Below are 27,577 nucleotides of genomic sequence, written 5' to 3' on the forward strand. Positions count from 1 at the left end.
AGCCCTTGCTTCGTCAACATTCACTTCTTCTTGCCCTTCGTCTTGTCCAGCACCTCGATCCAGCGCGGACTCACGCCCCTCCTCTCCAACGCCTTCACCACCGCATCCTTCTGCGGCCCTTGCACCATAACCTCCTCCACTGGCTTCTCGGTCTTCTTCGCACCACCCGCCAGCGGCTCCACGCTCGTGCTACCAGCGCACACCTTCCGCAGCTCGTCCGCCAGCGGCCGCGGGTTGACATAGTAGACTTCCAAGCCCGACACCTTCGTCACCATCTTGTTGCCGCTGCGCGTCTCGAGCGTGATGTGCACTTTGGGCGGGGTGCCGGAGCGCGCCTTGACGGATTGAGGGTCGGCGCCGTTGCGGAGGATGGCGTAGGAGCCAGCCATGGCTTTGGTGACGCGGTCGATCAGGGCGTCGCGTGGGACGCTGCCTTTGGCCAGCACTTCTTTGTCGAGGCTGCCGGAGCCGTCGAAGACGGCGTTTGCGAGGGTCGGGTTGAGCTTGACGAGGCGCTTGTTGGTTTCGGAGATGAGCTTCTCGGCCTCGATGTAGTCGGTCACGACCTGGCGGACTTCCTGCGCGGTGAAGAGGGATTTGTCTGTTGTGGCGAAGATGGGGGATAGTTTTGATGATGGTTTGAAGAAGGACTTGACTTCGAGCTTTTGGCCGACGGAATCGTCACCGGTGTCAACTGCGTCGGTGGCCTTTTCGGCCCTGCCTTGCGAGGCACCACCCATGTTCTCTTTCTTTGGCAAGCGGTGTGGTTTGAAATTTGTTACTGCAACGTCGTCGAAATCGATGTCGATGATGGTCGTCTCGTTGCCTTGCTTCTCTTTGCTCTTGATGATCTGCTCCTTGTCGAGGTACTTGACAAACTTCTTGATGTTCTTCCAGCTTGTGTTCTTGATCTGGAGTTGCTGGGTCTGTTCAGGCGTGAAGGCTGGCAGGAAGGGATTGATGAGTGTCGACATGATGAAAGACTGCGTGAGAGGGAAGACAAGACTAAAGTTGCGCTCGTTGGGATTTGTAGCCTTGTGATGGTGGATGCCGTAAAGGAATGCGTTGCGGAAAGCCTGATCGATTTCCTTCTGCGAGAGTTTTGATGGTGCGGACTCTTCTGTAGTCGGAGCATCTTCGCCGTCAACAGCAGCTGCCTGACTGCCCTGGGCTTTGACGGTATCGTCGTTTGTCTCGCCGTCTTTCAACGAGACGCCTCCTTCATCGTCCTGATCTTCAACCTCTAGCGACTCAACCTTCTCTGTCAGACCTCGAGTCTCCAGTACTTGTGCCCAGCCCTCGATCTCTTCTGGTGACTGTTGTCCGGGCCGGCTGCTTGTGCTATAGCTCCAAAGCTCGTCCCCGTACCAGTGCAGCGTCTCGACCGCGTGCCCTCTTGCTCCTTGCACTTCCTGGAGTTCAGACACATCGATTTTACACACGCCTAGAGCCACAGGAACACTCGGCTTATCTGTGCTCGCAATCGCAACAACCGCACCTTGCTTCGCTTGCTCTGGGAAAGGAGGTCCGCCTGCCAACCCAGGCGTCATCAGATCCGCGCCACCCTGCAGCTTCTTGACCACTATTCCAGGCGTGTGTAGTAGCGGGACTATATCCGTGTTCTTCCATAACGTATACACCGAAGGATGCATCTTGCCATCGATCTGCCACCACAGTATCCTCGCGTCATCCCCAGTCTGGCTTCCAACGTAGACATTTCCCGAGGCTTGCTTCAGATCCGGGCCGTGGGTTGTGGTGAATCGTGCTGACTGGACGTTGTCGGGCAGCAGCGAGTTTCGAAGGCTCGCACGCGCGGTGGTTGCTTCGGCTTTTTGTTCAGGGCTGTCATCGTCGGCTTGTGGTAACTCGAGCTTGTAGTCCTGAATGATCTGGTCTGCCAGCTTTCGTCGGTCGGAGGATCGTAGCGGGGCGGCAGGCTTGATCTGAGGCTTCTTTTTGAACATGATGTTGCACAACAGGGAGAATGAGCAGGAAAGGGTATAGTCTCTTAGGAGGAAAGGTTTGTGTGTCCAGAAGAACTAGATGTGAGTCCTTCAAGACCCGCTTGTATCGTCCCGCTCGCATCGCGGGCGCCTGTGACGACAGCGGGGTCCTCTCGAGTCGATCGCTCGGTAGGGTTAGGGTTGGGGTCACTAGGGTTCATAAGATATCTCTCTATTCAATGTCTAACACCCTTCTGTGGGATGCTTACTGAATTGATGACTTGGATCAATCCTTTGGAAAACAAAATTGCAATGTGATAAGTTCCCTCAGACGGCAATTCACCTGATAGACGTCGTATCCTCGTAGACTCATCCCATCACTGCCTCATTATCCAAAGCCAAGTCAGCTTGAACGAGCCGACAACTTCGAAGCGACTGCCACCACATGGCAGCCTACAGACGCTGCCAGAATGCGAGATATTGCGTGGACATTTGGATCACGCGGCTAGGTTGACGTTGCCATGTGAAGCCAAGAAAGGCTATAGCAGTATACTAGTGACAAAGACAATGGTGGCGGCGTAACCCAGCGACGTATACGCACGCCCAAGCCACACCGGACGGCGGGCGGCGTCGTCAACCCCAGGACCCTGTGATCTGTGATCGCCAAGCTACTACTTTACCATCACCACCACCCTGGTCGTCCAGGTCCTGCGCTACACTTGCGCAACTCATACCACAATCGCATAGCTTGACCGATCGTCGCCATGAAGCGCTTCACCGGTCTCTTGAACCGGACCAAGAGTGAGCAACCCGACGCATTCAAGCGTCAAATGCAGCTTTGGATCTTCGTCGACTAACGCATCCACAGGTAGCGGCTCCGGCACCGACTTGTTCGCAGAGCGCTCTGCACCTGTAGACTCACCCGAGGCGAACGCCGCTCGCAGCATCCGCCTCTTCTGCGAATCCGCAAGCGACAGCAACCGTGATGAAGAAGTTCTTCACCTTCCTGTGATCGTCGAAGCCGCCGAATCCTCGCCCGCTGCCGCCCAAGCTGCCGCCCACCAGATCAAGCGCTTCCTCGCCCGCGAATATGGCCCGAAGCCATACGTGCAATACAATGCCATCATGCTCATCCGTATCTTGACGGACAACCCTGGGCCGACCTTCACGCGCTGCTTTGACCAGAGCTTCGTCAAGACTGTGAAGGAGTTGCTGAGAGGATGCAAGGATCAAGGCACACAGCAGATCTTGAGGGAGACTCTGGACTCCATGGAGGTGAACAAGAGTCACGACGAGAATCTGCAAGGGTTGATCGCGATGTGGAGAAAAGAAAAGGGTGCGCAGGGCTCTCTGAACGGTGCGCGAGGCAGCAGGGGACCTGGCGGCTACCAGCCCCGCGGCATGATGGGTGAACCGTACAACAACAGCGAGCGCGCCTTGCAAAGGAATCAGCTGCCTCCGGCTCATGAACTCGCTAGTCGGATCGAAGAGGCGCGGAACACAGCTAAGATATTGTTGCAGCTGATTCAGCAGTCGTCTCCAGAGGACCTGGTGACAAACACTCTAACCAGGGAGTTCAGCGAGAGATGCCAGAGCGCGCAGAAGAGTATGCAAGTGTACATCAACTGTGACTCGCCTCCGCCAGATGACGACACTATGTTGACGCTGATCGAGACGAACGAGCAGCTCAGCCTTGCCGGCACTAGATACCAACGAGCATTGTTGACGGCACGGAAGCAAGTGGGTACAGCAGCAGGTGGTGAAGTCAGCCCAGAAGCCATGAACGACGGGTATGGCGCCTTCACGAGCCCTCCAGCAGCCGGCCAGGCGGAGAGCCTGTTCAGACCAGCATCACACGGCCAATCCAACGGCGACTCTCCTGTCTCGCCGATCCAGCAGCACAGCTTCTCCAACGGATCTTACAACAGCAACCATGCGTACCAGGTCCCGCAAGGTCCTCCACCTCAGCAACAACAGCACCAATGTGATACACCGACTACCTCCTCGTCACTCTTCACGCCCATTCAAGCACCTCAATCGCACAACCAGGAAGTCAGTGACCCTTTCCAAGACCCGGTCGAGCACTCCTCGGACCCACCAGCTATCGCCTCGGCTCCTGTGCCCCCTCGCAAACACATCGACCGCCCTAGCATTGGAGCCTACCACAACTCTGGCGCTACGCCTTCGTATGTCGGACGGCAGGCTAGTGCCGCGGAAGGGCTCACAATGCACGGCGCCGGTAGTCAAGACAATGCATCTGCTGTCGAAATCGACGGAAATAGCAACGTCGGACGAAGCGGTACACGATACGACGCCGAGGAGACAAGCCAGAGGATGGGCAGGAGGGTCTCAAGGGTCGATGTCGCGGGGACTGGAGGGCTGACGAGCCCGCGCTAAGGCTAAGGCCTTTGTTTCAATGCTTTCCGGTTCTATTCTCCTTCCCTTCTCGTTCTGGGGCGATGATACCACTTTCGTTTTGCTTCTTGAACTTCCTTACGGATGAGTCTAATGCATTGCTTAGGCTGAATTTTGGGGACAATGGCATATACTTAGTTTGGCGTGCGTTTGGCACCATACCCTACATGTTTAGTATGTGATAAAAACGTCGCACCTTTTGAAAATAACCATTAAACTCAAATATGTCCCCTTCCAAGGTTTTGGACAACAATGCGTCATGGGCGTATCTAATCTTATCAAGCTCTGATGGCAGCCCGCCAAAACACGTGGGCGGAGCTGCACGCCTGAGGCGAGATGCGGCAGCGCAATGGGTGGAGGGGCAGGCAGCGTCGCACGGACGTAGATGAGATAAAAAGGCCAGCGATCTGGGAAAGCGGCTCGCGTGACACATCACATGTTGTGCTGGCTGTGAAGGAGACGTGGAACGGCTCGTCTGCCTTGTGCCCTGTTTCGAGCTTTCGACCTCACCTCTTGCCCCTCTGCGACACTTGACGCTCGGCCGTGACATCCAGTGTACACACCCCTTTATCCTTCCGGCCCCCGCCACTGCGGGACCCTGACTGCCTGTCCGCCCGCAGCGACTTGAACCCTACGCAACACATTGTCCGGACCACGCGCAATTTTAATCAGGATGCCTTCCACCGCCGGAAATGCTTCGCCAAGGCCAGGCATCTTGAAGCAAGAATCCCAGGACGCGCCGCTGAACGATTGCGCCTCGCCCAGCTCCTATCTGGGACTCAACTACTCCGGATCCCCCAAAGCGACACCCAAAAGTACGTTGTCCCTGGCACCTGCATGTCTTTGATTCTCTGCATGAGGCCGCCTCGGGAATGGATCTCCTCCCTTGATTTCCGCCCTGAACTGGCCGATTATGTGAACGCTCGCTCATATCTTGATTTTACAGCCGTTTCAATTGACCCGTACGCCGAGACGATCTCTCCATTGGTACTTGGGAAGCAGAAGCCGCTCGATGAGTTCAGCCTCGAAGGCGAACGAGCCCCGCGTAAACCATCTGTGAAGGGCCCGAGCGCTCACCGCCTTTCTGGCCGTCCAGCCATCAACCCTTCGCAATCAACTACCTCAGTCGACACGATCCCGCAAAGTGAAGACCGGTCTGGCAGCGAAGCACAGGGCCACTCAAGGCACCTTGATCATCTAATCGATGAAGTGTCCGCATGGGTGAGAGACGAGAAGGAGCGCCGCGCTCGCCGTAAGCAGAAGAAGCGGGCCGCTCGAGATGCGTCTGCCACTTCTGACGGAAACGCTGACCGCAGGGGCTCTGACTCCGACAGCGCGGATGACCTGAGCAAGCTTGAGGACATCCTCAAGCGGACCGCCACTCTGGAGGTCTCCGCGAGCAGAAGGCAGAGCCTTAGGCACAAGATCTCGCTGAAGAAGCTCCACAAACGGAAGCTTTCAACCGCTTCGTCCGACACTGAGTACCACGATGGCGATGTTCTCGTACCTTCTTGCGACGCTATTCTTGATAACTCCAAGACTGTTGCTCAGCCGGGAGGTGCGTCAGAATCGGACGACGAGTCGACCCAGTTGAAGGCGACGCCCTCGCGCCGTGATTTCGATGCCTGGGCGAGCTTCAAATTTGAGATCGTCCGCCTTACGCACACGCTGCGCCTGAAGGGCTGGCGCAGGGTGCCGATGGATCTCAGCAACCAGATCACCGTCGAGAGATTGAGTGGTGCTCTGACTAATGCGGTCTACGTGGTCACACCACCGTCTGAGCTTCCAGAGCGGCCCGTTTCGAGGGAGGGCAAGACTTCGAAGCCAGCTACAAACAAACCGCCGCCTCCCAAGCTGCTACTCAGAATCTACGGTCCGCAAGTTGAGCATTTGATCGACCGTGATGCTGAGCTGCAAATTCTAAAGCGTCTGGCCCGCAAGCGCATTGGCCCTCGTATGCTCGGTACCTTTGCAAACGGGCGTTTTGAGGAGTACTTCCACGCTATGCCGTTGACTCCTGAGGAGCTTCGCAACGCGGACACCAGTCGTCAAATTGCCAAGCGTATGCGTGAGCTTCACGAGGGCATCGAATTGACTGACAAGGAGCGTAATGATGGTCCATTCGTCTGGCTGAATTGGGACAAATGGGTTCAGCGAGTGGAGCAAGTCGTTTCCTGGCTTGACCGCGAAGTCCAAAGAGTGCCTGAAGGTGCCAAACCGACTGGTGATGAGGCATGGAAGCGGAGAGGGTACATCTGCGGTGTCGAGTGGAGGGTTTTCAGGGGTGCTGTGGACAAATACAGGAAATGGCTGGAAGATCAATTCGGTGGTCCTGAGAAGGTTCGCGAAGAACTCGTCTTTGCTCACAACGACACTCAATATGGCAACATCCTGCGCATGGTACCAACGACTGAGTCGCCACTCTTGCTTCCGGCGAACACTCACAAGCAGCTGGTAGTCATCGACTTCGAGTACTCCAACGCCAACATGCCCGGCCTTGAATTCGCCAACCACTTTACTGAATGGTGCTACAACTACCACGACGAGCGCAAGCCATACGCAATCAACACGAACTGGTATCCGACGCCGGAAGAGCAAGACCGCTTCGTGCGCGCCTACGTCCGTCACAGACCCCAATTCAATGTCTCAACCCCCAAGATCCGCCCCTCCTCGCCGCCAGCCGAAGAAGGGCCCCGCCGTACGACCTCCAGCATCTCCTCTTTCATGCTTGATGCTCGCGCTCCAGGCCAAGCAAACCAATCAGCGGCCCCCACCGTCGACGAGACTGCCGAGAAATCAAGCGAGGATGCCGAAGTCCAACGTCTCATCAAGGAAACCCGCCTTTGGCGCATCGCGAACACCGCGCAGTGGGTCGCCTGGGGCATCGTGCAGGCCAAAGTTCCCGGTATGCCCGCTTTCTCTCCCACCGCCACTCCCACCGAGCCGGCGAAGGACGAGCCCATTCTCGAGGATGCGGGTCGCGAGGCTCTGGGCGAGCGCGCGGAGACTTACCATGACCTCGCGAAAGTGCAGACGAGCGAGAGCGCCGCTACGGAGGATGAGCAGCAGCACGAGGAGTTCGATTACCTGGGCTACGCGCAGCATCGCGCCATGTTCTTCTGGGGTGACATGCTGCAGCTGGGGCTGGTTAAGGAAGAAGATGTGCCGGAGGAGTTGAGAGCCAAGGTCAAGAAGGTGCCGTACTAGGGAGTTGAGATGGACGCATGTGAGGCCTAGAAGGTGTCTATATCGATTGCAATAATGAAAATGGTGTATTAAATCAATCTGGCATCTTCATGGGCCAGGCTCTCGACGTCGTTCAACTGCCGCACTTTCTGATCTTTCAGACGGCGGTGGGCCGACATGTGCAGTGACGCGAAGCGGGGCTGGGCATTGCTTAGGTGTTGTCCCAAGACTCGCATGGCATCGCTCGTCTAGTAATTACTTTGAGTTGGGAGTGCGGTTACATTGAAGGCTCCACGCGGTCCGTAATGGCGCACGCAAGCGATGCTTGGCTCGGCTTCATGCATCCTTCGTCGCACCCTTCATTCAGACCTCACACCTCCAGGCCACACGGAGAGACCAGTGGTATAAGTGTCTGAACACGGTCGCTGTCTCTACTCTAGAATGGCTATATCTCGCCGATAATACAGACCGACATAATGGCCACGGACAACTCCCGACACGGCAAAGTTCAGCAAGCGCCCGCGGGCTCCGACCCGGTCTCTTCGGGCTTTGCATCGCAGTTGCTATCGAGTAATCGGATCCATCTCTGCTGCGCTGATCGCAACTCTGCACTCCCAGGCACGCCAACACGATGCCGCCGGCGGCTGGGCATTGCGAGCGAGACAGTCTGCCAAGCGCGATGTCGCTGAGTGTTGAGAGGTTCGCGCGTGCGTAGGTGAAGGTATATCAATGGCTTCTGCAGCCGGAGCGTTGTAGGGAGCTTGAGGTTTGTGATCTTTCGTATTACCTTGTTTCCTCTTCTTTTGGCTGTAGCAGATATGTTTGGGCCCAAAGCTCTGGGTAGACTTGCGGTCTCGGTGCTACTTTCTGGTGAGTTGACTTGCTAGCTTTTGGTGCTGTAGAACGCGGCTGATATGCAATAGCTCGCTATGCTTCTGGTACTGAAGATGAGCCAGACTGCGACGTCGACGTCGGGGAAGGGTCGCATTCAGACATCACCGTCCTTGCCTCGCGCCGTGCAGTCATTGGGGACACATTGAGTGAGGCGACCATCGTCATCTCAACATCGACCGGCAAGATCGTCGACATCTCAGACTCGGTGCTGCCAGCTTCGGCTTTCCCACCAGGCACAGAGTACAAAGACTACAGTCCGCATATATTGATGCCAGGTCTTGTCGACGCTCATGTGCATCTCAATGAACCCGGCCGAACGGAGTGGGAAGGCTTCTGGCATGGCACCCGGGCGGCTGCTTTCGGCGGCGTGACTACTGTCGTCGATATGCCTTTGAACGCCATTCCGCCGACGACGAACGTGAGCAACTTCCAGGAGAAGATCAATGCCGCTCAGGGACAGTGCTGGGTCGACGTCGGCTTCCATGGCGGCCTTATCCCGGGCAATGCGAAGGACCTCAAACCGCTGGTGCAGGCAGGCGTAAGGGGCTTCAAAGGCTTCATGATGGACAGCGGAGTCGAAGAGTTCCCTCCAGTAACTGCAGAGGACATCACCGCGGCTTTCGCAGAGCTCGCCGACGAACCGACGACCGTCATGTTCCACGCAGAGAAGGAACCGGCCGCCAACGCCTCCATCCAAGCAGCCTGGGAGCCCAACGGACCGCCCGACGAATACCAGACCTACCTCGACACAAGGCCCTCGAGCTTCGAAGTCACCGCGATCCAAGAAATCCTCTCCCTAGCCCACCACGCCCCCAACCTCCCCCTGCACATCGTCCACCTCTCCGCGATGGAAGCGATCCCCATGCTCCGCGCCGCCCGCGACCGCGGCGTCAAAATCACCGCCGAAACCTGCTTCCACTACCTCAGCCTGGCCGCCGAGCAGATCGAGGACGGCGACACGCGCCACAAGTGTGCGCCGCCCATCCGCGCCCAGGCGAACCAGGACGCTCTCTGGGCCGAGATGCTCTCGCCCAACGGCAGCGTGATCCAGACCGTCGTCTCCGACCACTCGCCCTGCACGCCGGATCTCAAGCTGCTGCCGGCCGACGTGCCAGGCGCGAAGAGCAACTCTTCCGATCCCAAAGGCGACTTCCTCGAGGCTTGGGGCGGCGTGAGCTCCGTCGGGCTTGGTCTGCCTATTCTTTGGACGGAGGCGATGCGTCGTGGCATGGCGGTCAACGAGACTCTGCTGCACGTCGCGAGGCTTTGCAGTGTCAAGACTGCGCTGCAGGTTGGGCTTGAGGAGCGGAAGGGCACGCTGCGGGTTGGGATGGATGGCGATGTGGCTGTTTTCGACGACGAGGCGGAGTTCTTGGTTCAGAAGAGCACGCTTCTGTTCAGGAACAAGATCTCGGCGTATCAGGGGAAGACGCTGAAGGGCGTTGTGACGGAGACTTGGGTGAGGGGCCGGAAGGTTCATTCTTCTGAGAATGGGTTTGGGATGGGAGGGAGGCCGGTTGGTGAGCTTTTGCTTGAGCCGCGGACGAAGAGGGCTGAGATCGAGTAAGAGCTGTTGCTGGGTGTTGTGCTTTGGAGTGAGGTAAAACTAGCAAGATTTTAGAGCCATGTATGGAATGCGCCTATGATCGGACAGATTTTCCGTCACATGACGGCAAAGCCGCTAACTCAAAAGACTGCCGAAGATACTCGATGGCCACGCCATTAACCCAATGGGTGAAGCAGAACGACAGAGCCACAGTCTCCCGATCTGCCTCGAGCGCCCAAGAAGCAAACCCGTCTCTAGGGAAAAGGCCTCCAGCTTCCAGCCTCCCGGCCAAAAGACTGATGGCCTACACCAAACGTCAGCGTAAAAAAGGGGTCGGAGTTACTTACCTATGCTGGCCCTGAAGGTGCGAGACCGGGCATAACCAACCTCGCTAGCGAGGCTTCCACGGTTTCGGTGTTGGTGTCGGTCCTTTTCAGCCTCCCGGCCAAAGAGACTGATGGCCTACACCAAACGTCAGCATAAAAAAAGGGTCGGAGCTACTTACCTGTGCTGGCCCTGAAGGTGCGAGACCCGGCATAAGCAACCTCGCGAGCGACAAAGAGCTGCTCGAGTAATCACCAGTCCCACGATTTTAGCTGCCAAGGTTTTGGTTTCGGCGTTGGTGTTGGCGTTGCCTTCGGGGTGTTGGGTGGTGGTGAAGGTGCGAGCGTTTGGATCTGGTACAGACGGAGAGGAGGGAGGCGGGATTTTTATGCCGTCGGGGAGTCAGAGTTCGGTTATATGCGGATGGCGAGACACCGGTGCTTTATGTGCATTCACTTCGCTTCTTGCTCCTGGGAAATTAGGTCATGCAGGCGGTCATTTACGCTATGGAGGTGAATGAAGATTGTGATGGACCTTCACAGCGGATCTTCCAAGGTTGACAATGATGAGTCTTCACAGCGGTAAGCCCCGGTTCACACAAGTGAGGTGTAGGAGACGACAGAAATGATGCTTGAGAAAGAAGCGTAAGTTGCCGGCTCTCAATGGTGCTGGTTCCTTTCTCACGTACATAGTCTATAGTACTACCACAGCAGTAGAAAGTGGTGTTCGTGATCTCGTGTTCGTCGTAGCCCTTGCACACAGGTCTTTAATCTCTGTCATCCGCATTCTGTGCACTTCGTCGTTCTGTGATGATTTGCGAACCAATATCTAAACGATATATCGTAAACACTTTTGGTATATTAAGTCGCACGATATCCGCTCACTATATTGACGATATCAGAGAAGTAGACACAAGATGTCATCTGAAAGTGTAGAAAGCGCCCTTAAAATAGAGGATTTGTTTTTTTCCATATCGACCGACGACCATGATTTCCCAAATAGGATGTTACGAGATCGTCACGTGTAAGAGCATGTAAGTGAAGCGGACACTGACCGGCTCTTCAATGCGTTGTACTGAATGTGGTTTTGCTTGACTTGAGTCCGGCTCGACCACTGGCCAGTTGACATCGTCGCACTGCTTGTTGTAGGGCGTTTCACACCGAATGTGAAATGGACTGTGGTCCATCCAAGCAATGCGAATCACTTGGTGTTGCCCGGCTTCGGGCACATTACGGATGACTAATCCAGAGATCGTCCGAGTCTCTGGTGTTTGGCACGAGCAGAGTGTTTGGAACTCTGATGTCCGTCAATGGCCTCTGGCAACCTCGCGCAGTTGCGTTTTGCGAGACGAGGTTCGACCTCATCTTTCAGCGGCGTCCCACGAACCCACTTTTGGTGTCTTGAGCATCCGCAAGATGCCGCTATTTTCATGACGCGGTTTCCACGCAGGCTCGGTTCAAGGCTGCCGAGACTCGGATTTGGAGCCCTCATGCTGCCTTATGTCCCCCGAGCCGGATATCCGCGTGGTTAGCCAGGCCGCGGTGGTGTCAGCAATTTCGAAACAGGGACATTTTAAGGTTCATCTTCAAGGGCGCTTGCATGCAACTAGCGCGTCACTTCTCCGTCGATCGGACCTTTCTGGGAGGGGAGTGGAAGTCTGTTGCTGCGCCTCGCCGTTGATTGTGATTTTCGAGGAGTGAGATCCCGCAACGTGCGTCAGCGTGCATGGGCGCCGTTGAGAGACAGCTGGGTGGTGGACGTCTGGCCCTGGTGATGTGCGGTGGTTGTTTGCGATTATCACACCTCATTGTGATCCTCCTCCTGGCGGCCTTTCCTTGCCTGTTACTCCTGTTGCTGCCGAATAACGCGCCCTTGAACCACCGCATGGATACGACGCGACGCAACCAGCTCTACTGTTGATTCGAGATAAATAATCATGGACTCTGATACAGCGTAAGTCTCCCGCATCCTGGCAGCGAGCCGTCTCCGTCTCGTTGCACAGCAGACGCTCGCTTGCGGCCACTCGCTCGCACACCATCGCCGTCGCAGTGAGGGGCAGCTTGGGCCGACGAACCGTCGCAGCGGAGACCTGCACGCTGCACGCCCTCCACCACCGGCATCGTCACCCTCCAGCCTCGCCCCTCCTTTCGCCCCAAGCTGCCCTACTCTCCCTCCACCTGCCAGCCCATACCCATGACAACTCGCCGGTCGCCCAGTCCGCACAGGCCCAGGCCTGCACTTTCCACCACCACTAACTCTCCGCTCCCCAGAAACAGCAGCGGCGGCGAAAGCCACAAGCGCTCCAAGTCGGGCATTACACGCTCGCTGCTCAACCGAGTCTCCAGCCGGGGCGACACGCCTCAGTCGCCGATTTCGCAGACGAACGACAGCACAATGACGACTCCGGCCGACAGCAGCACCAGCCTGCCCGTTCGCGAGTCCTCCTCTTCGAGCCTGCATCCTTCCGCCTCGCGCAGCTCCAATGTCGGCCACCGGCCACACCTCTCGACGACCATGTCCAATACCAACAGCCGACTAAGCATGGAGTTGCCAGGCAGCAGAGACAAGGATGCCGAGGCAAGTCCTGTCACGCCTTCCAGTGCGACGCAGGGTGCGAGCATCGAGCAGAGTGTGCGCCTGTTCAAGGTGTTCGAGGCATTGAGGAATGGAGATACCGCTGCGATATCCCGAGCAGCCAAGGGGGACGACAACATGAGGTTGGAGGGCACGACGATACTACACCTTGCGATCCAGTGCGCCGAGCTCGCGGTCATCGAGTTTGTCCTCTCGCAGCAAGCCGCAGACATCAACGCCAGGGATCGGGATGGAAACACACCCCTACATGTCGCGGCCATGCTCGGTCGTGCGCCTGTCGTCAAGCTGTTGCTCGATGACCAGAAGGACATCAACGATGCCTTGACCAATTACCAGGGCAAGACGCCATTGGACCTCGCACGCAGCCCGGAGATCTACCAGCAGCTGCAGCTGGCGAGGAGCATGTTCATCGATGCTAATGTGCGCAAGATCCAGCAGCTAGTGAGCACCAGCAACTACGAAGGTCTTGAAACCCTTCTAGGCGAAAGCAAGGTGCAAGCCCTCATGGATGTGAACGGACCGGAACTGGCGACCGAAGCTTCTACTACAGAGCACGGCGGCACGCTTCTTCACGAGGCTGCGAGGAAAAGGGACACCAAACTCGCGCAGATCCTCCTACTCAACGGTGCTGACCCATTCCGTCGCGACAAGAAGGGCAAGCTGCCACAGGATGTCACCAAGGATGATCGCACCAAGGCCATCCTCAAGAAATCACCTGCCGCCGCCGCAGCCCAACGCAGCATTCAGGAGAAGACAATTTTGGGAGACGGCATGCAGGCACCCTCCGACTCTGGGCCAACTTCCAAGGAAAGCAGAGAGATGAAGGGATACCTGCGCAAATGGACCAACTACACCTCTGGATACAAGTTGCGATGGTTTGTCTTGGAAGACGGCGTACTCAGCTACTACAAGCACCAGGATGACGCTGGATCCGCCTGCAGAGGTGCAATCAACATGCGCATTGCGAAGCTCAAGATGGATCCCAAGGACAAGCTGCTTTTCGAGATCCACGGTAAGAGCTCGGTCAAGTACAACCTGAAGGCCAACCACGAGGTGGAGCAGAAGAGGTGGTTCTGGGCCTTGAACAACGCCATCCAATGGGCCAAGGACGAGGAGCGCGAGGAGTCGAAGAGGCAAGAGCAAGAAAGCGCAGCTCTCAAGGAGGCGCGCAAGGAACAACTCGAGCGCCAGCACACGCGCGAGGAGAACGTGGCCCAGCAATCTGGAAACAGCCTGATCCCTGGCACCGCTGTCGGTCTTCACACTACCGCTTCCTCACAGCGTGCGCCCAGCAGCATCCAAGATGGCACGAGCGCATACGAGCCCAGCTTTGTCGAGGACCCCTTGTCGAAGAGCCTGAGCAGAACCAACACCGCAACTATCGAAGGCGACCTCGACGACGACGAGGAGTACGGCGACGACGCCAGCAGCCACGAGATTCGCCCAGCCAACCGCGACGCCTTCTCTATCACCGCGCAGTCTGCCAAACTTCAGCTCGATCTTCTCGAACAGGTCTCGGCCGCGCTCAAGCGCCAGCAGAAGAAGCAGCCGGACACCCAGATTAGCCACCCCGACGTCGCGCAAGCGCTTTCCAGCTACGAGACCGCAGTCGGCAACCTCAAGGGCCTGCTGCTGGACCTCCTTCGAATCAGCAAAGATCACGAAGCGTACTGGCACTACCGCCTCGAACGGGAACAGAACGTCCGCAGACTGTGGGAAGACAGCATGGCGAGAGTGGCTCGGGAGCAGGAAGAGCTGGAGACAAGGATCGGCGAGAGCGAGGACAAGAGGAAACGGACCAAGCGCGCTCTGCGTGAGGCGCTCGAGGGCCAGAAGCCCGAGACGAGCAGGACACCGAGTATCCAGGAGGACAAGGAGGGCGAGGAGGCGGAGCAGCCCGTCGTCGACACGTCCAAGCCTACGCTGGAGTTGCCCAGGGAAAGCACGTCGATTCGCAGGCGACCCACTATCGCTGCTTTGACGAACAACGAAGTCTCTGATGATGAAGACGATGACGAGGAAGAGTTCTTTGACGCGGTAGACGCTGGTGAGGTCGAGGTCGTTGATACTATGCCGCCTTCGAGTCCTCCCGCGAAAGAAGTCGGCATGCCGACTTTGGGATCGGTCGTCGATCAGAAGGGTGTTGAGCAGGACGTTGAAGCAAAGGCTGCCGGTGATGAGGTGGCTTTGAAGAAGGAAGACCTCGCCAAGGACATCCAGAAGAGCTACAAGGGTTATGAGGATGGTGTCCGCAAGAGGCTGAAGCTTGATGCGGACAACAGGCCCAAGGTTGGCCTCTGGGTAAGTTCAATCCTTGATAAAAGAAGTCTCGCATTTCTTTGCTAACGTTACCCAGGGCATTCTCAAATCCATGATCGGCAAGGACATGACTAAGATGACCCTTCCCGTGTCCTTCAACGAGCCGACCTCTCTCCTCTACCGTGTCGTGGAAGACATGGAGTACACTGACCTTCTCAATGTTGCCGCCGAGCGTGCAGACAGCATGGAACGTATGGTCTACGTTGCAGCTTTCGCTGCGTCAGAGTACGCTTCGACCATCGGTCGTGTCGCAAAACCCTTCAACCCGCTTCTCGGTGAAACTTACGAGTACGTTCGACCTGACCTTGGATACCGCTTCTTCATCGAACAAGTCAGCCATCACCCTCCTGTTGGCGCCGCGTATGCCGAGAGCAAGAACTGGGACTACTACGGCGAGTCGGCCGTCAAGTCCAAATTCTACGGCAAATCCTTCGAATTCAACCCTCTCGGTACTTGGTTCCTGCGCCTGCGTCCCGCCTCCGGCGGCGAAGAACTCTACACCTGGAAGAAGGTCACCTCCTCCGTCGTCGGCATCATCACCGGCAACCCGACTGTCGACAACTACGGCCCCATGGAAGTCAAGAACTGGACCACGGGTGAGACGTGCATCCTCGACTTCAAGGCAAAGGGCTGGAAGGCCAGCTCCGCCTACCAGGTCACCGGCAAAGTCGTCGGCAAGGACGGCTACACTAGCTGGTCGATCGGCGGCCGCTGGAACGACAAGATCTACGCCCGCCACACCCCGGGCTACGAGGCCGACGTCTCCGGCAGCTCCTCCAACCAGGCCACGCTGGTCTGGGAGGCCCACGAGCGCCCCACCGGCATCCCTTTCAATATCACGCCTTTCGTCGTCACCCTCAACGACCTGCCCGACCGCTTGCGCCCCATCATCGCCCCGACCGATTCTCGTCTACGTCCTGACCAGCGCGCCATGGAGGAGGGCGAGTACGATTTCGCTGCCGAGGAGAAGAACCGTGTCGAGGAGGCGCAGAGGGCCAGGAGGAAGGTGCGTGAGGCGAAGGGCGAGGAGTTCGAGCCCAGGTGGTTCAAGAAGGCCAAACACCCGATTACTGGCGAGGAATTCTGGGACTTCACCCACCAGTACTGGGATGTGAGGGAGGACGTTGCGCAGGGCAGGAGGACTTGGGACCAGGAGAGGCTGGAGGAGGTGTTCTGAGAGAGAGCAGAGGCTTTGTGGATTTGACAATATCTTGGGGGGATAGTTGAGGGAGGCCTTTTTCCTTTTTCCCTTGGGCTTCGAAAAATGGATTTGAACTGTACATATGGGTATTGTAGTACCCTTCTTCCCGTAGATCTAGAAGATAATCTAGAAGATCTTTGCAGGTTATATACTAAGACGCGCACCTTTGACCACGCACTTGGCCTCACTTAGTGCGAGGCGTTTGAAGAAAGCTTGGGCTCAGCCTCTCACACTTCCTTCGCGATCGCGACATCCTGTGCTTCAGCAGACTTCGGCGCTTCGATCTTGACTTCGAGACCTTCCACCCGGATAGCTTCCTGCTGCTCTTCAGACAGGTCGTCGACGTTGAGCGTCATCTTTGGCCCGGTAAACCTGCGAGCTCGCGTTAGCATCTCATCAATCATCGAGACACAGGGGTACGTACCATTTCCGTGCATCAAGGAAATAATACAGCAGCGCCCCGCCCCAAACAGCACAATTAATCACAACCGTATAGTTCATCGTATCCGGGCTCGGCCCCGGCCCCCCACTCGGAAACATCGACAGCACGATCCCAAACACCAAAAACACCACCGCAACCCACGCAATCGGCAGACTCAAGCGGCCCGTGTAGAAGGGCCCCGGCCTGAACTTCGCCCTCCCCCAGACCGCGCGCGCGAATATCGGCGTCCCCCACGCGAGATTGTTCGCCGCGACCGCGAGGCTGAACACCGCGTTCGCCGCCGCGGGCCCGATGATCGTCAGCAGGCCCAGCAGGACCGCGAGCAGCACGCAGAACCAGATGGCGTTCAGCGGGATGTGGCCGGCGCGCGCGCTGACGACGCGCACGAAGCGGCTGAAGGGCAGCGCGCCGTCGCGCGAGAAGGCCCACATTTGGCGGCTGGCTGCGACGGTGATGCTGAGGCCCATGAGGAACTGCACGATGAAGAGGAGAGTCATGAGGCCCAGGGCGCCGCGCTTGCCGAGCGCGTCGTAGTAGATTTGAGCCATTGGTTGGCCGAAGGGGGAGGCGAGGAGGGATTCGAGGTCGGCGGTCATGCAGGATGCGAGGACTATGGTGATGATGAAGCCGAAGAACCAGCAGGAGCCGATGGACATGAGGATGCCGTATGGGACGGCGCGGGTGGCGTTGGCGGCTTCTTCGCTCATGTGGACGCAGGAGTCGAAGGCGCCTGGGTAGGTCAGTTGGTGGTGAGTCGCTAGGTCTATTTTCATTGGAACGTACCGATAGTCCAAATTGGACTGAGCCATGCCAACATGAACGCCCACCCCGAAGGCCATGTTGTCAGGTTAGCTGTCGTTGCAAAGATCCAAGCACCGTCGTTCCTAACGTTAGAGCGACCAATTGGTAGGGCAATGATCGTAGCAAAGATTAAGACAAAGTTCATGACCACGAATGCAGTCTGCAGTTTGCCCATGACTTTACTGAAGCTGCTGGCGAGGACGCCGTGGCATAAGACGCAACCTAGAAAGACAGCATATACGACGCCGTGGGAAGGCGACCAGGCTCCGTCGGTTGCGATGACTGCCACGCTAAGTAGCATGAGGGAGAAGCCGTAGTCAATCGAGCAGAGCCCGCCAACAAGTCCAAGAGTGTTGCTGTAACCGACCAAGAATGAGAGAGCATTGCGTGTAGATGGTGACGAGAAGTAGTGCGTCCACCTGAAGGTGTGAGTATAGACACTTCGACAAGGACAAGATCAGTGCGACCCACCAATATAGTCCACCGGACGTAGGCATTGCACTGCCCAGATCGGCCATGGCCAAGCCGACGAAGAAGATGAACATGCTGGCCAGGAACCAGCCCCAGACCATGCCGACGGGGCCGGCTGGGATGGAATAGGCCAGCGTGCTGGCTATCGACGGTAGCAGGCCCATAATACTGAAGGCAATACCAAACACTTCGATCATTGTGAAATTTCTGGGCATTGCTTAGCCATGCGACACCTGCATGCCAATCGTCGAGGTGTCTCACCGTCGTAACTCTTGTTTGTAGCCAAGCTGAGCGAGCATAGCAGCATCATCCTCACTGGCCAACCCCTTAGTGGCAGCATCGTGCGATGCACGACGCTCTGTCTCAGCTTTAATCGAGTCTGTCATTGTTTTGGGAGAGGATGTTGGATGAAAATGCTAAGATGTGCGAAGTATGAAAACAAAACCACATGGCAGGATAGGTACCCTGTACATGGATAGCCGGTAATGCTTATCTTCCTACCGTGATAAAGCTCGTTCAGTTATCAAAGTGGCGACCAGGACAACAAAGGCTGATGATAAGGGAAGCTCCCCCTCCTGCTACCGGGGTATAGGATCGTGCATGCCGGCAGTTATCGTGACGGAACACATCCTTGCAGCGCGCCAAAAGAGACATGATCTATCTTCCCGCCATCCACGAAGTATATTCTGTACTCCATACATGGTTGCCATTCGCGACGATGACATGTCGTCCGAGATGAACTTGTGGATAAGGTCAGATGGACGCAGGACCACAGAAGCGAAGTCAAGTCACGACCCCGCAAAAGCGACAGCCACGACTTTCTACGCTGTGGCGGCGGCGACGCTGAAGCGCGCTGTGGCTGTTCGTCGCATTTCGATTTCGATAACCACCTGATGCTACGCGAAACACCACAAAACAGTCTACGCTAGTAAACACAACCACGATGTCGTTGTCAAGACGTATGGTGAGTGTAGTCGCTTCACTGCCCAGGCTTGCAGTCCTCTGACTTTGCGACAGCTTTCCAAGGAGGAGGAGGAGGCCATGGGCGAGGAGAAGGAGGTCCGCAAGGAAGACCAGGACCGCATCAACCGCTTCAGTCGTCTTCACAGCAAAGAGAAGCTGCTGGAAGACGATTTGAAAACTAAGCAGGTGGGTTTGTCATCGTTGTAGGCATTGACAGACTCTCTAACGACAGCACAGAAAGACAAAGAAGATCTGGAAGAGATCTCATCGGAGCTCGAGCTCGCAGACGAGGACGAAAAAGTGCCGTAAGTATATGTCGAATCTCTCACAGTCGGTAACAAAACCTAATAGACATCCAGGTACAAGATCGGTGACTCTTTCTACTCATTACCGCTTCCCGAAGTGCAAGAGCGCCTGTCTGCCTCTGTGGACAAAATCAACGACGAAGTCACAGCGCTCGAAGAGAAACTCAGCGAACTGCGCGAGGAGATGGGCGAGCTCAAAGGTGCTCTGTATGGGCGCTTTGGGCGTGGCATTAACCTTGAAGCGTAGATACTGTCAACAGCAGCTTTCATGCGGCCTTGAAATCCACCACGAATCCAATGATCAACATGTTGAAGGGCGCTGGCAAGATACCAACTTTAGCTTTCCACTTCCGTTACCGGCTCGCTTGAATGATCGACCTGGTGCATGACTTTCCGCTTCGAGACAACAACCGCGGGTAATGCACCTTGGCCCCTCAGGTGCGCATCACAGTGCGATGCTGACGAGTGGACCTTTGCTTGGAGCGTGCCGAGTGCCGTCCTGCCGCCGTCAACATTATAGTGTTATTTCCAGCGTCTCATACCATTTTCGTCATGTCGTCTTCTAACAATTGCCGTTCCTCTCTCGTTTACGATCCTGGCGCTTCACGGTCGCAGCTTGCCCCGCCTTTGCGCCCAAGACATGGAAAGTTCTGGGCAGTAATAGGTTGATGATGCAAACCTCCGAAGATGGAGCACCCTTGTCCAAGAGCTCCTCGAGAGGCCAAATACCTCTTCATCTGGTCAGAACAATATCGTCTACATCAAGACGAGACAATGTCAACAAGGCCGACATTGACCGACAATTAGACCTGGAGAAAGCCGATCACTCTAAAGACACATCAGGGGACTCCTCATCGCGTACAAGCCATGACGGCGATGAGAATCATGCCGGTCCCGGGCAAGACGACAAAACAATCATTTCGTTTGGCCGCAATGATCCCTTGAACCCTTACTGTTGGTCGCTGTCAAAGAAGCTGTACGTGACAATTACCGGCATGCTCATGGTCATGAACTCCACCATAGGATCGTCCATTGCCACGGGCGCTACCTCACAGACCTCTGAAAGATTCGGGATTACCAACCAAGCTCAACTTGTGCTTCCCACATCAATATTCCTAGTTGGCTATGTACTCGGACCACTCTTCTTCTCGCCGCTGTCAGAGACTTACGGACGGAAGGTGGTTATGATCTCAACCTTCGTCTTGTACACAGCGTTCACTCTAGGCTGTGCGCTGACTCCTTCTTGGGCTGGTCTAATCGTGATGCGCTTGCTAACGGGCACCGGAGCCAGCACGCCTATATCTGTCATCGGTGGCATATACGCGGATATCTATGGCACTCCAAAAGCTCGGGGTCGCGCCATGGCTATTTTCATGACATGCACCACATGGGGACCTATTCTTGGGCCGGTGTTTTCTGGGTACATTGCCACGGTTTCATGGAGATGGGTTTACTGGCTGCAGCTCATCATCGCTGGTGTGACATGGCCATTCCTTTTGGTTTTGCCTGAGACATATGGCCCGGTTGTATTGAAACGCAAGGCACAGAAGATTCGAAAAACAGAGGGCAAGGCGAACGTTTTCGCACCGACGGAGCTCGAAAAGCGGGACATGCACGAACTTGTCGTGGTCATCTTGACGAGGCCGATCCGGATGTTCTTATTCGAGGGCATAGTCCTGTGCAGCTGTCTCTACACAGCCTTGGTATATGCTATCTTCTACAGTGAGTCTCGTCGTCTCCTCCTGCACTTCCAAGCCTACTAACATGGGCTCTCCAGTGTTTCTCCAAGCATATCCCATCATCTTCACCGGCGTCTACAACTTCAACGCAGGCGAGCAAGGCCTCGCTTTCCTCCCCATCGGTGTCGGCAGCGTCATCTCCTGCTGCATCTACCTCGGCTGGGACGCCTATCTCGAACATGCGCGCGAGATGAATCCCCGGCCCAAATGGTACGGCCAAGAAGAATACCGCCGCGTCCCACTCGCCTGCCTCGGCGCACCCTTACTCGCCATCTCCATGTTCTGGCTAGGCTGGACTGCGAGACAAAGCGTTCACTGGATCGTGCCTGTGCTGGCCGCTGTGCCGTTCGGCATCGCCTACCTGCTCATCTTCATGGCGCTGCTCAACTACCTCGTCGACGCGTACGAGATCTTCTCCGCCAGCGCTATGGCCGCTGCATCCTGCTCGCGGAGCCTGTTCGCTGTCGTGCTGCCGTTTGCGGCCAGGCCGATGTACGAGACGCTTGGCATCGCTTGGGCGTGTAGTTTGCTTGGTTTCATCAGCATCGCGTTGGGGGGCATTCCTTTCATGTTTCTGAAGTATGGCGATCGAATACGAGCGAACAGCAAGTTCTGCAGGGAATTGGCGAAGAAGAAAGAGGAGCAGGAGAAAGCGCGTGAGGAGCGAGATGCGGACGATGCTGTTCGAGAAAGAGCTGGCCAGGAGAAAGTGTAGTACTCGCACGTTGTTCTCACTGATCGAGTAACAGACACCAAAAAGAAAGACCATACATACTGTCGCCGGCCTCGTCTTTCATTTGAACCTTTAGTACCTCTCTCAAAGCTCAACCCATAATCTCCACCGCTGTTCACGATTCCCTTTCCAATTAGAGTCTTCGTGGGGCTTCATCAGAACCATGCTTCCACCAATGAATCAACCCTCCTCTCCCAATGACCCCGTCCTCTCAAACTCCCACCTCAGCCTCACACACTCAACAGCGCTCTCATGCACATCCTCCTCAAACTGCGTCCGCGTCACATCATTGACCTCCGGCAACCCGCTCAGCACCCTCTCGAACGCCTCCACATCCCCCTTCAACCTCCTCAGCTCCCTCGAACTCACACCTGGCCGCGGCACGATGTTCCTCATCGCCCTGATCCGGCCTCTCATCCCTTTCTCGCCGTTCAGGACGATCATATGGTCGAATCTGTCGCACAAGTCAATGATAGAAGGTGGAAGAGCCGCGACTAGCAGTCTTCTGGCTTCGGCATAGCCTGCGCAGGCCACGGCGTAGTTGAGCGTGGGCGCGAGGTGCATGACTTGGGCGCGGAGCGCTCTGGCGTTGAAGTAGTGCTCGCCTTCGGCGCTGCGGATGAGGGAGATGTAGTTTGCGGACGCAGAGAGGGCTGGGTTATCGGTGCTCATTGGTTTTGGTGGGTTTGATTTGTCTGCAAAGCGATGGCGGTTGCTGGAGTTGGTTCATGCTGGTGTTGAGATGGAAGATATCTCAGGTTATGTGTAGAGGAGGAACGGCATGGCATTGATTGCTGCGTTATTTTAGACATTAGGGTATAAAGGAAGGTTTGATGGTTGAAAGGAAGAAGCCAGAGACATACAGCTGATGAGGTGTTTTGTCTTTGATGCATTCACTGACTGGTACATGACACATCACATGGACGACTTACGAGTTTTCCAAGACGCGCGAATGGAGCTGAGTGCGAATTTTCCCTGGGAACATAAGAAATGCGATTGGAAAAATATGATGCTGTGTGACTGCAAAGAGACAATGAAACAAAAGATGCTCCGCTTCTCGAGACTCTCTCGAGCCATGTTTTCAACTCAATCTCAGCCTGGTCATCTGGCTGCTTGCTCAAACGCACTGATTTCGTGATCAAGATTGGACCTCGTCAGCAAAGGGATTGACGACATGGGATCCACTCATGTAGCCACTACCGGAGACGTGACTCTGCTCCTCGCAGGCAGATCCTTCACGATAGAGCGAGATGATGTCCTCGATGTCTCTCGCGATGGATGGAGACGCCGGCATTTTGCCCGACGTCGAACGGGAATACACGGACGACTGAGAGGGCTCTCTCAAGCGCTGGGCGAACGAAGGTAACGAAACATCTTCTGGCTCCTGCGCAGAGAGCAAGGGTTGAGTGTCTGGCTCTTCCTGAGCAGGCAGTGGAGTTTCGTAGGAGACAAATTCGCCAGAGTCAGGCCTACCGTCGAAGAGCCCGTGGTGGGATTCCCGCCTCTTCTCGGACTCTTCGGCTTCGACCTCCTCCTGGGATCTGGAGCCGATCATCTTGGGCGCGCCTGTCTTCTCTTCGTGGGCGCTTTCGACGTCGAGAGAAAACGGATAGCTTGCGGTACCAGGACCAAACTCAGCCTCTTCCGCCTGATCAAGACGAGATTTGATCCTAACCTTCTTCGACTTCGCCTCATAGGCGCCGATGCGAGTGATGCGGAACTTCTTGCCGATCTCCCAGATCAGTCTCCTAGCCTCATCTCTCCTACTCTTTGGCACACTGGCAGCGGTCCACTCGAGGAACCACTGGATCCTCTTGCTGCTCTTCCACTTGCTCTCAGTCACCCTCCCGATGAACAGCGCTGCCATCGCAACCTGTGTCTGGAAGTCCGAAGCGAGCATCGTGACATTGCACGCCGCGCACTTGCTTGCCTTTCTCTTGACGAAAACTTGCCGAGGCTGCTTGCCGAAGCGGCGCTCGAAAGCCGCCGCGCCTTCCCACAGAGCCGCAAGGTGCTGGACGATCTCGACCATCTCGCGCTTCTGCGAGCAGAGCTGCTTGCGAGCAACCAGCGGGCCCCAAGTCTCCGGCACAGCGTCCTCGATCTCCTCGCGGAGAGTGTTGAAGAGACTTGTGACTGGCAGGGGAGAGATCTCGGAGTGCTTGGTGCAGAAAGTTGACATGCGAGGGTGCTTGCTTTGGAGGTGCGAAGGAAGTTGAGAGATGAGGAGCTTGAGCTTCTTGTCGTGCTCTACGTGGGACTCGGTTGGCTTTGGTGGAATGAGGATCGGTGCCAGAAGGGCGATGTCGGTGTTGGTCAGGTCGGTATATTCCTGAGGTGGGAATTTGGGACGGTGACGGCCGCCATGATTCTTGTGGTGGTGGCCGTTCTGCGTGGCAACTCGTGCGGGCATCCTGGTATATTCGATCGTCTGGATGAATTTGTTACGAGACCTGCTACACAGAGGTGAACCCGTGCGTCCTTGTGGGTTGGTCTTTTCATGCGATCAGCGCGCGTGCCGGGCATTGGAGGTTTTCTATTTTGCCTAGGTCAGTGAAACAAAGAACGCGCACAAGACCTTTGTGCGCTTCACAAAAGAACAAGAGAATGTGAAAGATAATGACAGCATATGGCGTCGCCCGCCTCAAAGTGAGTAGGAGCCCACAGGATCGGAAATTTTGGAGAAGATTATTTGGGTTGGATACATTATCTGGTATCGGAGGTTCAGGCGAAGCAGTAGTGAGGCCATGTCAAATCGCTTAAATGTCCAAGACGAACGAATCGCTATAACGCAGCAAGAAAATGATCGAGAAATCCAAAGGCCGATCAAACAAAGAACTCGGAGGCTTTGTTCAACCATGCGTTGTTCGCCGCATCGGAGCCCTCGAAGCTGGCCTCTGGCAAAGGAAACACGAGTATGATGGCGGTGTCCCGAAAGCAGGATTGATGCTGACGCAAGACGGGTGTTGATATTGGGTGCAAGACTTGCACTGGACAAGAGCCTCGCCGTGGTAGTTAGGATCGCCGCATGGGCATCGGATCCGTACACCGTGCTGTTGCTGGACTTGAGGCTGTTGGTATTGCGGTTGGTTTGGATAGGCCGGCTGCTGCTGGTCCATGGTGTACATACTCCAATCGAAAGAAGAGGTGTCAAAGTTTGTGGTGCTAGTAGGCGCAGGGTTGAAGTTGAAGGATTGAGATTCTTCCGGAGAGTGACTTGTGGTAGACGCAATGCTGTGAGTAGATTGCTCGCCGAAATCCATGGGACATGTGTCGATCATCGAATTATACGAGGTAGATTTGTGCAGAGGTTTCCTTGAGCGTACCGTAGATGGTTTCCTGATGCTTCCCTGACGCTTGAGCTGGGCAGCGGCGGCAATAGCGGCCCTGGAGGGATTCACTCGCAGAGAGGCGGTGGAAGACGAGCGTGGCAGGGAAAGACCTTCCAGGTTCTCAACAGGCGTGTCCAGTCGGGCTACTTTCGGCCGACGCTCTTCTCCTTTGGCGAAGCTGAACGAAGCGTGACGGCTCGCTGGCTCTTGACTGCTAGTTGATTCCTCGTCACTCGAGTCGCTATCGAACAATCCCGGATATCGCTCTCGGACAGACTTTGTCGGGCTTGTGGAGGTTGCGTTCTGCGGCACGGCGCGCGCACGACCATTCTCATCGATAGTCAACACGACCGAAGGTCGCTGCACGCGAGGCTTCATCGCTTCAGCGATCGAGTCCAACTGGGGTTTTCCGACACGCTTTAGAGGTGAGCCCGAGCGTGCCGTCTGCCCCACTCCACCAGCCGTAGGAAGCGAATCCGTTGACGCGTTGCTCGAGGTCGAACTGTAAAGTCTGGTAACAGTGCCAGTCGTGTTACACCTCCTGAGAGCGTGGACTGGTCGGCTGTTGTTGGTCGATGAGTTTGAGGACGATACGGCCGGCGCGGCGCTGTCCCTGCGCTTGCTATCTACCTGCTCCATAGTAGGCGGCGGCTTCACTGTCTTGCTGGTAGAGCGCAACATGGGTTGCGCTGGCGAGCTGTAGAGCAACGATGGATCTACACTCGCAGAGGTTTGGGGATAAGATGGTCTCCTGGGGGGTGCCTGAGGTCTCGTTGAAGGTGCAGCAGAAACAGGTCGCGATTGTGGCTGCTGGATCGCGAAACTGTTCATAGCCGGCGTTTCAAATCCCGCAACTGATGCGCCAGCTTGCTGCTGTGGCATTGGCTGCTCCGGCGTCCACGGAATCTGCTGATGAGCAGCGTTCATTCCGAACGGGTCGTCAAGCATGATAGGTTGCCCAAGAGGACTCGGTTGAGCCTCCCAGAAGTGGTTTGTCTGCGAGTGGACCGGCGCCGTCATCGGACCCATGTTACTGAACTGTTGCATGTCCGGGGAGATCTGGAGCATTGGGAACTGGACTGGGGTTTGTTGCTGGGGCATCGGCGCGTTCGACTGCAAAACATGCTGCTGCGGAGTCATGAATCGTCGTGATGCAATAGTAGATGGTGTGCCAAACGCAACGTTCTGGATGAGCTGAGGCTTCTTGACCGAAGTACCCCTTGTAGGCGGTGGTGTTTGCATCTGAGTCGGGTCGCATTGCGCCGACATCATGTTTTGTGGTGAGAGCTGCGTCATACCAGCATCCCACACACCGTTCGCTGTCATATCATGCGCATGTTGAGTCGATGGATTCATATTTTGAGCACCACCTTGCGCCTGAACTGCGGCATAGTAGTTCGATCGAAGGGTCTCAGAGGAGGACTGGGGACGTTGCATCGGGGTCGATGAGGAGTACTGGGGCTGCTGAGGAGTGCCATAAGCGGGCATCTGAGGCGTCGCGAAGGCATCTTGGAAGTGCGAGGGAAATGTGGCGGTCTTTGGAGTCTGGATGGTATTGCTACCAAAAGAGCCCGTGGTCGGCGTTGCTGTCGGGCTGGGAAAGGCCCAGTCGGCCATGCTGTAGAAGCCATGTCAGCACGCTGAAGAATCGTTATGCTCCCGGCGGTTTCGTCTTACCCAGAAAACGATTGATCGAACTCCATGTTCGTGGCCTACAAGCAACGCAAGTAATTTCTCCAAGATGAAATGCTAGTGTTCTCCCAACAGCATCTTATCAAAAGGTAGACCCAGTGCCCAAGCTCTGCGAAGTAGAGTGATCGAGCGATCTGCGTGCTGCGTGCACCAGATGTCGAGGGGCTGACCAACGGGTTTCGCAATCTGTTGCTGTAACGGCCAACAATCCTCACCCGAATGGGAGAAAATGTCTCAGCTGGCCTATAACACGAAGATCGTGCCGGGCTGGCAGTAGTCAAGGCTGCTGGTGCGGACCGAGAAGCTGCCTGGCTCGGAGGGGCTCCGGGCGGTCTTTTGCGGATCTGATGACCAAACAGCCCACTTGGAAACGAAAATTAGCCAGGCTGGTGGCCGAGTGGTGCACAGAAATCTGCGTGGTGTGCAGACGGAGCAGAGAGCGAGTGGGACGGAGAGCTCTTCTCCTGGCAAGTCGCAGGGACGTTAAGGCAAGACAAACGCAGGTACGGCAGCAGCAGCAGGGAGAGGAGCTAGCAGCGAGATAGAAGACACGAGGCGGCCGCTGCGGACGGTTGAGGCGACATCATTGGCAGCGTTTGGCACGCTAGTTTGAAGGCACAAAGGGAGAGCGGGTGCAAGGCACGACGCATATGCTTCCCGGCTCGCATGCAGTGGC

At 56.2% G+C, this 27,577-nt stretch overlaps 11 protein-coding genes across 11 annotated transcripts; 6 read left to right on the forward strand and 5 right to left on the reverse strand.

The window, feature by feature from the left end:
- Window positions 1–20: 20 nt before the first annotated feature.
- On the reverse strand, window positions 21–1,964 carry WHR41_03501 (uncharacterized protein; the record flags this gene model as incomplete). Its single annotated transcript, XM_069372107.1, has 1 exon — window positions 21–1,964. The coding sequence occupies one exon, from the start codon at window positions 1,962–1,964 to the stop codon at window positions 21–23; it is 1,944 nt and encodes a 647-aa protein (XP_069230806.1).
- Window positions 1,965–2,616: 652 nt separating this feature from the next.
- Window positions 2,617–4,583, forward strand: WHR41_03502 (uncharacterized protein). The gene is made up of 2 exons (XM_069372108.1): window positions 2,617–2,744; window positions 2,812–4,583. Exons 1-2 carry the CDS (start codon window positions 2,708–2,710, stop codon window positions 4,338–4,340), a joined length of 1,566 nt encoding a protein of 521 aa, XP_069230803.1. The 5' UTR covers window positions 2,617–2,707; the 3' UTR covers window positions 4,341–4,583.
- Window positions 4,584–4,798: 215 nt separating this feature from the next.
- Window positions 4,799–7,565, forward strand: WHR41_03503 (uncharacterized protein; the record flags this gene model as incomplete). The annotated part of the gene is made up of 2 exons (XM_069372109.1): window positions 4,799–5,173; window positions 5,305–7,565. Exons 1-2 carry the CDS (start codon window positions 5,032–5,034, stop codon window positions 7,563–7,565), a joined length of 2,403 nt encoding a protein of 800 aa, XP_069230804.1. The 5' UTR covers window positions 4,799–5,031.
- Window positions 7,566–8,159: 594 nt separating this feature from the next.
- Window positions 8,160–10,017, forward strand: WHR41_03504 (uncharacterized protein). The gene is made up of 2 exons (XM_069372110.1): window positions 8,160–8,414; window positions 8,468–10,017. Exons 1-2 carry the CDS (start codon window positions 8,363–8,365, stop codon window positions 10,003–10,005), a joined length of 1,590 nt encoding a protein of 529 aa, XP_069230809.1. The 5' UTR covers window positions 8,160–8,362; the 3' UTR covers window positions 10,006–10,017.
- Window positions 10,018–12,234: 2,217 nt separating this feature from the next.
- On the forward strand, window positions 12,235–16,580 carry WHR41_03505 (uncharacterized protein). The gene is made up of 3 exons (XM_069372111.1): window positions 12,235–12,261; window positions 12,579–15,204; window positions 15,260–16,580. The coding sequence occupies exons 1-3, from the start codon at window positions 12,245–12,247 to the stop codon at window positions 16,397–16,399; spliced, it is 3,783 nt and encodes a 1,260-aa protein (XP_069230810.1). The 5' UTR covers window positions 12,235–12,244; the 3' UTR covers window positions 16,400–16,580.
- A 70-nt stretch (window positions 16,581–16,650) lies between these two features.
- WHR41_03506 (uncharacterized protein) lies at window positions 16,651–18,546 on the reverse strand (the record flags this gene model as incomplete). Its single annotated transcript, XM_069372112.1, has 5 exons — window positions 18,399–18,546; window positions 18,138–18,344; window positions 17,649–18,085; window positions 16,848–17,595; window positions 16,651–16,795 (listed from the first exon to the last, which is right to left on the reverse strand). Exons 1-5 carry the CDS (start codon window positions 18,521–18,523, stop codon window positions 16,651–16,653), a joined length of 1,662 nt encoding a protein of 553 aa, XP_069230807.1. The 5' UTR covers window positions 18,524–18,546.
- A 534-nt stretch (window positions 18,547–19,080) lies between these two features.
- WHR41_03507 (uncharacterized protein) lies at window positions 19,081–19,652 on the forward strand (the record flags this gene model as incomplete). Its single annotated transcript, XM_069372113.1, has 4 exons — window positions 19,081–19,101; window positions 19,155–19,286; window positions 19,338–19,405; window positions 19,460–19,652. 4 exons carry the CDS (start codon window positions 19,081–19,083, stop codon window positions 19,650–19,652), a joined length of 414 nt encoding a protein of 137 aa, XP_069230808.1.
- Window positions 19,653–19,923: 271 nt separating this feature from the next.
- On the forward strand, window positions 19,924–21,985 carry WHR41_03508 (uncharacterized protein). Its single transcript, XM_069372114.1, has 2 exons — window positions 19,924–21,127; window positions 21,183–21,985. Exons 1-2 carry the CDS (start codon window positions 20,074–20,076, stop codon window positions 21,857–21,859), a joined length of 1,731 nt encoding a protein of 576 aa, XP_069230801.1. The 5' UTR covers window positions 19,924–20,073; the 3' UTR covers window positions 21,860–21,985.
- A 72-nt stretch (window positions 21,986–22,057) lies between these two features.
- WHR41_03509 (uncharacterized protein) lies at window positions 22,058–22,549 on the reverse strand (the record flags this gene model as incomplete). Its single annotated transcript, XM_069372115.1, has 1 exon — window positions 22,058–22,549. The coding sequence occupies one exon, from the start codon at window positions 22,547–22,549 to the stop codon at window positions 22,058–22,060; it is 492 nt and encodes a 163-aa protein (XP_069230802.1).
- Window positions 22,550–23,015: 466 nt separating this feature from the next.
- Window positions 23,016–24,290, reverse strand: WHR41_03510 (uncharacterized protein; the record flags this gene model as incomplete). Its single annotated transcript, XM_069372116.1, has 1 exon — window positions 23,016–24,290. One exon carries the CDS (start codon window positions 24,288–24,290, stop codon window positions 23,016–23,018), a length of 1,275 nt encoding a protein of 424 aa, XP_069230940.1.
- Window positions 24,291–24,553: 263 nt separating this feature from the next.
- Window positions 24,554–27,524, reverse strand: WHR41_03511 (uncharacterized protein). The gene is made up of 2 exons (XM_069372117.1): window positions 26,887–27,524; window positions 24,554–26,827 (listed from the first exon to the last, which is right to left on the reverse strand). Exons 1-2 carry the CDS (start codon window positions 26,910–26,912, stop codon window positions 24,730–24,732), a joined length of 2,124 nt encoding a protein of 707 aa, XP_069230939.1. The 5' UTR covers window positions 26,913–27,524; the 3' UTR covers window positions 24,554–24,729.
- Between the last annotated feature and the right edge of the window lie 53 nt (window positions 27,525–27,577).

Source organism: Cladosporium halotolerans, assembly GCF_011745625.1.
Source record: "Cladosporium halotolerans strain TM138-S3 chromosome Unknown Sca9, whole genome shotgun sequence".
Lineage (NCBI taxonomy): Eukaryota > Fungi > Ascomycota > Dothideomycetes > Cladosporiales > Cladosporiaceae > Cladosporium > Cladosporium halotolerans.